This window comes from Xyrauchen texanus, chromosome 42 (genome assembly GCF_025860055.1).
Source record: "Xyrauchen texanus isolate HMW12.3.18 chromosome 42, RBS_HiC_50CHRs, whole genome shotgun sequence".
Classification (NCBI taxonomy): Eukaryota; Metazoa; Chordata; class Actinopteri; order Cypriniformes; family Catostomidae; genus Xyrauchen; species Xyrauchen texanus.
Window position 1 is genome coordinate 33,943,760 of NC_068317.1, and position 10,258 is coordinate 33,954,017.

A 10,258-nucleotide genomic window follows, 5' to 3' on the forward strand; every position below is an offset into this window, starting at 1 on the left:
GGAAGAAAAAAAGCTTTTAGAACAACATGAGGGTGAGTAAATGATGACACAATTTAGGAACTATCCCTTTAATTTAGCAATATTAATCTAGAATATTTTTCATATTTTTCTATACATTTTGTCAAATGCCATGTAGGTTAAAAATGAATTTGTCAAAGCAAAATTATCCAGGTCTCAAAAATACATCACACATGTTGGTGATTTTCCAATGTATAAATATAAACTATGTAAATTATTTAATATCTCCTTTCTTTATGGATCCCACCACAGAATAAAAAACTTTATAATTCACAATTCTGACTATTTCATGCAATTGCATAATATAAACTCTGGTATATGCAAGCTATAATGTGCGACTTTATTTCACGTAATTGTGACTATACGGTGTTTCCTTCGATTTCTATTTAATTTTAATTCGAAAATTACATTTTAAAAAGAGTTAAAAGTTGCAAGAGAGAAATTCTGATGAAATTGCGAAACATCTAAAACCGTAATTGTGAGTAATAAAATCAGAATTGTGAGATATAAAGTCAGAAATACCTTTTTTATGTATTTTTTACTCCGTTAAAAGGACAACTTAAAGGAATATTCCAAGTTCAATACAAGCTAAGATCAATCGACAGCATTTGTAGCATAATTTTGATTAATAAAAGCAAAAATGGAGGATAAAGTGAGGCACTTAGTTTGGAAGTCAATGGGGCCAATTTTTAGAGGTTTTAAAATCACAGAAATGTGACGCTTATAATTTTATAAAAGCACTTGCATTAATTCTTGTTAAAACTCATGTATTATTTGAGCTGTAAAGTTGTTTAAATTTACACTTTTATGGTGGTATTAGGGTTTACGGCGATATATCGTCATGGCAACAAAGTTGTAAAATTGGCTATAAGTTTACACAGATGCAGTAAGTAAGTGTTTTTATCACACTGAAATCATGTTAACACACATGTTGTTTACATCTTGTGTCGATACACTTGAAACAGTGAGTAATTTAACGTTAAAAAAATGGCCCCATTGACTTTCATTGTAATTGCCACACTGGAACACAGATTTCTGCTTTTTATAAAGAAAAGCATGACGAGTCAAACATTTTTTTTTAGGTATTCAACATTATGCCTCAAGTGCTGTCGAAGGAGCTTAACTTGAATTGAACCGGGAATATTCCTTTCAGGAAAAAGTGGCACATCTTGCCCCACTCCTCCCAAACTCTCTTATTAATTCTGATCAGATTTCCGAGTCAGTGTTTCTACGGCCCTTATTTGGCACGATGCCAGAATAACGAGCATGTCAAACATGCTGGTAAAGATGGCTGGGATTTCGGGGCATTTGAAACAGCCACATGCTCCGCTGTTGGCGATGGCGGTTGCTAAGCAACTAGAATGGGGAGGAAGCTAAAGACTTTAGGTTTAACGTTTGAGAGACGGCAAAGAAAAAAAAATCCTTTACAGGAGCTTTACACAAGAGCAGCTTGGCTGTGAGAATTGTGGAGAAAAGCGTGAGAAAAAGGAGAGAGGATTTGGCCCAGTGGAGCAGGGAGGAAGTAAATATCGAGTGCACGCAGGCTGCGAACACGCTAAACAATCTCACATGGTGCGGCACTTGCACATGATGCTGTGAATGGAATGTGCCGTGTGGTCACTTCTCATTCCAAGTGCATGATAAAATGTTGTCCATTGACCAATCTATCAAATATCTCTCTAGAACATTTGTGTATTTATTTCCAAAAGGTCAATAGGTCAATAGGATTCACCATTCCTTTCCACGGCATCTTTTAATCCATACAATCAAAGTGAATGTGACTAATTCTGCTTAACATATCCTTTTGTATTCTATGGAAGAAATAAAGTCATGCAGGTTTGGAACAACATAAGGGTGAGTAAATGATGACAGAATTTTCATTTCTGGCTGGAATAGCCTTTTAAACAAACACACGCTGTACCTGCCGGGGGGAGCGTACAAGCTTCAAGACCACCAGGACTGGAGGGAAGACGTGGGTGGCGTTCACGTTCAGAAACATTTTCTGATGGTTGCATCCGGCTGACAGCGGGGGACTGGGGAATGCTGGGTAATGTCCTGGATTTGGCCAACTTGGGCCTCTGTAGCCGTCGCTCCAATGACCTGGAACACAATCAATCGATGATCGGTAATCAATGAGTGCGTTGACATGGACACCAATACGCTGATAACGACCAACAATCAGCTTATTCAAATAAATCAGACTCAGAAGAAATCTGTTCATTTAGTGGTTGACCAAGGTTGTTTTTTTGTGGTCAATGTTTTGGAACTGACACCAGGCGCATGACGACTTCTGTTTATCGACAATCGTTATAGGTTAATAGCACTATTAATATGCCTAGCTGATATTTTGCCCAATAACTAGTCTATGTATTTTGTTACACTGTTATTAAAGTTTGAAATGTCTATATTTTGTAAAAAAAAATTTCATTACAAATTTTGTTTCATTTTTGTTCGTTTTTCACTGTAAAACCCGAAAAGTTGAGAATACTCAACTTTTGTTGTAACTGATTACCCAAGAATATTTAAGTACCTGAAATAAAATCTTTCATTAAACTGTAATTTACGTTAAATACATTTTAATTTTAATGACAGAGTTAGTGGAGAGGTGACAGGAAATGACAAGGGAGAAGAGTGGGAATGGAAATGGAAATGGGAAAGGACCTCATGAGGCGGGATTCAAACTCGGGTCATCCGCGATGCATCAGCACCACATGTCATGAGCGCAGCCACATGTAGTTAGTTTTGGAGTTATGACAAATAGTTTAGTTTAGATTCAGTTTGTTTTTCCAACTGTGTTAGTTTTTATTTTTCAGTTGACAAAAATGCTTTATTTTAGTTTTAGTGTTCACTACCGAAGCTAACACTGGCCCAAAGTGTACTTCGGTCTTCTGCATGCCGGTATGTCTCGCACAAAGTGCTCATGATGTCATCAGCATAGCAAACATGGTAAACAAAGTGTGCGTCTATGTGTGTCGCCGCTGCATGCACCTACACTGAAAACAAATACGATTTTGTTAAAGTAACAATAGCTGTAAAGATTATCTACATTCTACATTGAGTAAGTTTAAGCGTTACCTTGGAAATATTAAGTAAATTCTACATTTGTACTCAATTCAAACGTGTAAAAATGTACTTATAAGCTCTAGCTTGTATATGTTTTGTGAAGTCTGAATTTCGATGTACTCGTTAATTATCAATGTTTTATATAATAAGCTCTAGCTTATAAGTAAATATAGTTTATGATTGTTTGTTATCTTTACAATGTGTCATCATGTTTAGTCCTAAAGTAGAGTTGTCGTATTAATTTGCTAATTTAAGTGCATTTCACGGATAAATAAAATGCGTACACTTTACTTAACTTTTCAAAGCTGGTGTTCACCGAGGATAGAGCTTGAATAATTAACGAGCTTGCATGGTTTCACCGTTTACAAGTTGATCTACACCGTTTGTATTTTTGAATTTGTTTGGTAAATTCTTGTTTTGTGAAGTCTGAATTTCGATGTACTCCTTAATGATCAAAAAATCGTTACCATCATCATGTTTTGTGCACCAAGTGTTGAGGTCTGTGTGCGCAGCTCTGAATCTTGTTTCTGACGCTAGTAATGCATGGTGATGTTGTCTAATAGACTACATATATATTAAGCTTCCCTGTGGAAGGCTACTGAATGTCATGCGCTACATGACTAAATATGTTTAAAAAAGCACTGAAATACTGGTACATTTGTAAAAGTAAGGCTTAACACAGTGATTGAGTTAAATGTACAAAGAGAGCTGATATTTATCTGAAAATATCACATGAGAGGCATCATAATTTGATGTTTGCATGAACTGTGTTTTGTAACATTAAAAAGCATTATTCTTGAAGCATGGAGGATAAAGCATAGAATTGTCTGAATGTCTGGCAATGATGGACCAGTAAATTCCAAACTGTGTGAGGAAATTCTACAGCAGAATGTGACAGCGTCTGTGAGTGATCGGAGCAGTCGTTGAGTTATGCAACATGATTATGATCCAAAACACTGGAGTAAATCAAAGCTACAGCTCAGACAGAAAATATTTTGTATTTCGCAACATCTAAGACAAAGTCCAGACTCCAGAGACAACAAACTTACTACAAACATCCCCAAAAGAAGACGGAGAAACAGAAACAGAGAAACGCCAGAGCTACACAGAGCATTTGATTGAGGATTGTGCCAATAATTCCACTATATATATCAAATATTAAAGGTTTCATGTGGTTCTCCCAGCATTGGACCTGCCCGTTTAAAAAATGATTCAATGCAAAATGGTATTCGCACCGCTTGTTAAAATGATTTTCACCCAAAAATACAATTCTGCCATTATATCCTCACCCTCATGTTGTTCCAACCCCACATGACTTTCATCCGTAGAACACAAAATAAGAATGGCACAATGAAAGCCTCAGTCACCATTCACTTTCGTTGCATGGATGATGAATGATGCAATGAATATGAATAGTGACTGAGCCTAATAAACATACAGGTTTTTATTTTTTTTGCATGAACTTGACCCTTTAAATAACTTTATTTCTAATGATTTGCAGCCATATAACTGTGATCTTGACCAGTGCTTCCAAACTTTTTTTCCCATATGTACCCCACAGTACCATCAGTAAGGCTAAAGTACCTCTTCATCAACACAAAACCAAAAATATGTACCAAAGATTAAACCATTTAACCTGATCATTAATATTGATTATCATAAAATGATAATTTATTACAAAATATAAATGACACAAAATTAGTTTTTCATATTTTTGGTAAAGTTTTTGCTTTTTATTCCATGCATTCAATCATGTGACGAGGAGGAGGGCGTGGCCTGGTCGTGATTGAGCACAGCTGGCGCTGAGATAAGGGGCAGATCACAATCAATAAATATGGTGTCTAGAAATGTCATATATTTTATTGCAGGGACTAAAAACGACGTGTTTTTCTTTTAGGTTTGTTCTGAGCAAAAATCCCAAAATATGCCACTTGCCTCATCAAAATAAGCAGAAAATAAGCAATATGTTTTCCTGTATGCTGGAGTATACAATATAGCGCCTTTCACAACACACTTCATTTCAAAGAAAATCATGCATTAACAGAAACTGAAACTGTGCTATCTATAATGTCTTAGAGCCATCATTGTGTAGTTTGATTAAATACGATTGAATTAAATAATAATTGTATTTATAACCCCAGTGAGCAAGCCGAAGGCTCCTTAAGATGTTGGTTAATGGAGAAAAATAATCTTGGGAGAAACCAGACTCGCTGTGGGGGCCAGTTCCCCTCTGACTAACATCATGAATATAATGCTAGAATATTATCAGCACAGAAATCATAACAAGCAGTTAATTAACAGTTAAGTATAACTGTATTTACAGTCAAACCCTGACCACATCAAATCTGTGTTAATGCATCATAACTAACAATAATCCACGGAAGACTTGGAAATAACTGAGAAAAGTACTTTTTACCTCTAATAATGTGTTGCATGTGTTTGGATTAGTCGTGCATGTATGTGTAGTATTTATACATAGTTATTAAAAAGATCTTCATTCACAGAAATAAATGTGTGATGCTGCAGTTTCCATCAGGATCAAAACACATGATTCATTTTTTCAGGCAACATAAAGTGGTGTAGTTCCAAAACTGTACTGTGATAACCCCTTTGCCCTTTAGTTTCACGAAAAAATTACTGAAATTAAATTAACAGTTATTAGCATTTAAAAATACAGTTTTCACTCCGGAACAATTGATAAATCGCTTTGTTCCCATTTTCAGTTCCGTTCTAGGACTGGGCGATATGGCCAAAATTGTTATCAGGATAATCTTTTTCATATTGTTCGATATCGATATTTATCACGATATACATTCACACGTTGCTCTTTCTTTTTTTATTTGAAAGTTGACGGAAGAAAAGAAGAAAAAATTCTGATCAGTCAAAATAGTCTCAACAAAACTGCACAGGGGGTCCAGAGACGGCCAAAGCGGTGGGGTCTACGGGATCCAATTTTACCGTCTTTTACCGTTTATCAGTTGAAAATGAATGTTAAAGATCATCGGTTTGTTCTGAAGTATAGTGACAGCAGTCCAGTATTTGTTGGAATATTTGTACATTAAAAATGAAATATTTGTATATTTCTTTAGATTCAGATACTCAAGTATGGGACACAGAAGCCCTTGTGACTGTGGACTGATGCTGAATGTGGGTTCAGGGGTGTCCCGAGAGAACATTTAGAAAACATTTGTATATTTTCATTAAAGTGAGAGACTCGTCGACCAACTAGTACTTTTAGTCTTTCCTTTTCCATTCCAGACATCTAATTAATTTCCACAAAATCAGAACAGAAATCGATTTGTTTATTGGATTTGTTTATTATTAAAGGCTCGTAACATTCTGATTAATAAAGATACATTTAGAAGAGAAAAACGTTTTGGTCTAAAAGCTGCTTTGAAAGCACGTTAACTCATGCGGCGCTTCATGTCTACACACATGCAGGGAAGAGAGGTGACGCGTGCGGAGCGGGACAGGGCAGAAATGATGCATGTTTGGTGCTAGAGAACAATATTGAAGATTACAGCGCAGAAAGATCAGAGCTGTTGTCCACATCACTGTTGTTCTGTTGCACTCTTCACTAGAGACGATGAGAGAGCGCAACCGTTGTCATGAAGTCTTGCGGTGCGGATGGAGCAATCCGGTGTCCGACGTAGCCTAATCGTTAGCAAGGCAGCTAGCATTAGCAAGTTCATCCAGTCTGACCCTACGTTACCTCTGGCGCGTTGTGAGCGAAGCTGAGAGCGTTTTCAATTCATTCCTATGACAGCCGAGCGTCATGCTCGCAAGGTGGATCGTAGGATTGGCAGCGGTGCTGCGCGAGATCTCTCCTAGCGCTGAGCGCCTTTGAGTGGATTTCGTCCACCCCAGAGGAAACGCAGCCTGAGAAAGCCAAACTGCTTGTGTTTTACCGACACGTAGTAAATATCGAAAATTCCTCAAAAGCTTATCTTGGATTTTCTTTATCGTGATATATATCGATATCATTTTATCGCCCTTATTACGTTCTGCTAAACGTTTTGTTCAATTTTGGTTTTCATTCCATTTTAGTCCCCTTTTATTGCATACATATGTTTGATTGCATTTTTTTGTTTACATGCATAATTTGTACAATTCACAAGTATATACATTTATATGTAGAACAATCTAAAACGGTACTGTTCCTTTAAGACTACCGGCGGCTGTTCATCCAGTGAGCGCATATTAACGAGTGGCAGTTTCTTTAGCGCATCCCTGCTATTCTTTATTAGAATTAATGTTTCTTTTTTGTTGTTTTTGATCAACAAACTGTAAAGAACAAGAAGGTGTTAAAAGAGACATTCTTCAATGACAAATGGATTGTGTGGATCTCATCTTTTGTTAGGTTCATCATAGCAAATTCCAATTCTTTTCACGCACCCCCAGGAACATGAACCGTGCGGAGGGAATCCCTGATCTAGCTCATCTCAATTAACTTAATTGATCGTGGATATTGTATATTCTTTAAATGAATGGAACTAGTTCAGAGTGATTCCTTAATCCTTGCTTTAAAATCATAGTGGGCTGAATTCATAATCTGACAAAAACACGAGACGTGACTCAAATCCACTTCCATCATTACGTCGGATGCAAAGCTGAAGTGTGTCTTTCTGGGCAGGACTACCTGTTTTTTTTTGTTATGGAAGGCGAAACTGGTTTGAAACCTGTTTTTATGTCTTAATTCTGTCTGATGCATTCAAAATAATGTCTAGGATCAATGCAAACAAACGTGTGTCTTTTGGATATTAGATGGCAGTTTTAAACATACTTCACTATGGGAAAGAAAAATCACAAATAAGATCTCTTTAAATCATATCAATTGTTTCTCCTAGACAGCGATGAGTTTAAATAGAGAGCAAATGGAGACAGATGTAAACAATTCTCTGTAACAGTAGATTTATGATAAAAAAGGACTTCAATATTGATCCGTTTCTCACCCACACCTATCACATCACTTCAGAAGACATGGATTAAACCACTGGAGTCCGGATTGCTTTTATGCTGCATTTATGTGCTTTTTGAAACTTAACGGTTTTGGTCACCATTCACTTGCACAATCTTCATTTGTGTTCTGCTGAAGAAACAAAGTCATGCACACCTGGGATGTCATGAGGGTGAGTAAATGATGAGAGATTTTTCATTTATGGGTGAACTGTCCCTTTAAGAGTTGCATTGCAGAGAACAATGAAAGAGAAACACCTGTGCAATAACACTGGGGGGAAAAAATATGTTTGTCTTATTTGCCAGTAAAAATGTCTAAACATTGTTAAGACAAGAAAAAATGACTTGAGATGCAGAATGAATCATTACGTAAAATTTAGTAATGTCTATCCTTATAACAAGAAACAACTATTTGCAAATGGGGTACGTTTTCCCTTTAAATCAAGTTATTTTTTTCTTACTCCAATTGGCAAATAGTTATATCTTATTATAAGCATAAATGTTACAAAATTAGATTTCTCGGCGCAAAACAACATATCTTGTAATTTTGCTTCTCAAGGAAACGTATCTTGCTTTAAGAAATTTTTATAGATTTTTTACTGAAAAACAAGAAAAAAATATATATTACCTATAAGACTAGAGAGATTTCATACCAAACATAGGGGTACTGCTTTATCATATAATAACATGCATTTGTGCACACACGTAATTTCAAAAGCTGCAGCAACAACAACAACATACTCTATCAACTACACCATACACACTCTCAAATCTCTTTCACACTGTCTGCATTTAAAGAAGTACCTGGCTTCGGCCACTGTGCAGCAGTAACTGCCACTGCGTCGGGCATCTCTCCGAGCCACGAGCTCGTCTCTGGAACGCCGACGGCTAAAGTAATCCGTAAGTTTCCCGAAACTTGCCATTCTGTGCCCTGCGTGTGTGCATGTGTGTCCGCATTCAAAGATAACGTCTTGCTTTAGTCCACGAGCGTGGTCACCAGCAGTGCCGTTGTTTATCTAAGTATCATATTAATTCACTGGCTCTCGCCTCCTCTCTCATCCCTACATTCCCTCGTTCTCATCAAACAGCCGTGAACAGGGCGTGGAGAGCAGTTATCTGCCTGCCTGAGCGCTGCTCGCTCACACACTGAAAATAGCAATGCTTATAACTTCCTCCGAAGCGGCGCGACGGGTGCAGAGGGTCTCCCCCTGGAGCAAGAGCGACAGAATGACACAGGCGCGTGTGAGTTTAGTGTCTTTCGGCATTGTCCCTCCGGAGCACCATCAACGCTGCTGCAACATCATCAACATCCGTATCTTGCCGTCTCTCTCTCACTCTCACTCTCTCTCTCTCTCTCTCCATCTTTCCCTCGCGTGCCGAGGGAAAAAATTAATCTGGAGCAGGCGAGAAAATAATGAATGAATAAAGATGAATCAAGGTTTTAAATGTGATTTGGGAAGACAATGCACTCGGGGTACATAAATGAGTGAAGAATCAGTGATTTTTGTCAACTGCTGTGCATGCAAAATGAGGCTCTCTCTCAATGTTTGTGTTTGTGTAAATCATGCTTTGATCAATAGTAGAGGGGTCTTCTTTTCTTTTGCATCCGTTATTATCCTTTTCTGAACCCTTTGACGATATCAAAACCTAAAACTGTAGCGTTTTGATAAAAATGTGCAAAAAGTGCATCATGCTTTGCTGTAAAATGCAACGTAAACGTCAAGATAAAAGCTATAATGAGCATGTACACAAATGTGTGTGTGTGTGTGTGTGTGTGTGTGTGTGTGTGTGTGTGTGTGTTTGTGTGTGAGACAGCCTTCCAGGTTTGTTTAAATAACAAGAGAGGTTTTGATATCCACTGTCTTTGTACACGTATGAAAATACAAAAAATGCACGTATGTATCATGACCTGACCTCAACAATCAGCAGCTATCATAAAAGCCGAACGGCACACTTAAGTTAAAGGAATGAAAATTCTGTCATTGTTTAATCACCCTCATGTTGATCCAAACCTGTATGACTTTCGTTCTTCCAAAGCAAAAAGGAGATATTAGTCATAATGATTGCCTCGGTCACAATTCACTTTCATTGTATGGAGAGAAAAAAAAGATAGAAAGACAGAAAGTAGTACGGGTTTGGAACGACGTGAGGGTGAGTAAATGATGACAACTGCCCTCTTTGGGTGAGCTATCCCTTTAAAATTCAGAAAAACTATAGAGTG

At 37.3% G+C, this 10,258-nt stretch overlaps 1 protein-coding gene across 1 annotated transcript in view; it reads right to left on the minus strand.

The window, feature by feature from the left end:
- Window positions 1-9,042, minus strand: part of LOC127634927 (ankyrin repeat and fibronectin type-III domain-containing protein 1) — a 100,989-nt gene extending 91,947 nt beyond the window's left edge. Inside the window, exons 1-2 of the mRNA XM_052114688.1 lie at window positions 8,842-9,042; window positions 1,940-2,118 (exon numbers count right to left, since the gene is read on the minus strand). Of these exons, the coding sequence (XP_051970648.1) occupies window positions 1,940-2,118; window positions 8,842-8,960 (298 nt within the window). The 5' untranslated portion in view covers window positions 8,961-9,042. The remainder of the gene's footprint in view (window positions 1-1,939; window positions 2,119-8,841) is intronic.
- Window positions 9,043-10,258: the final 1,216 nt, after the last annotated feature.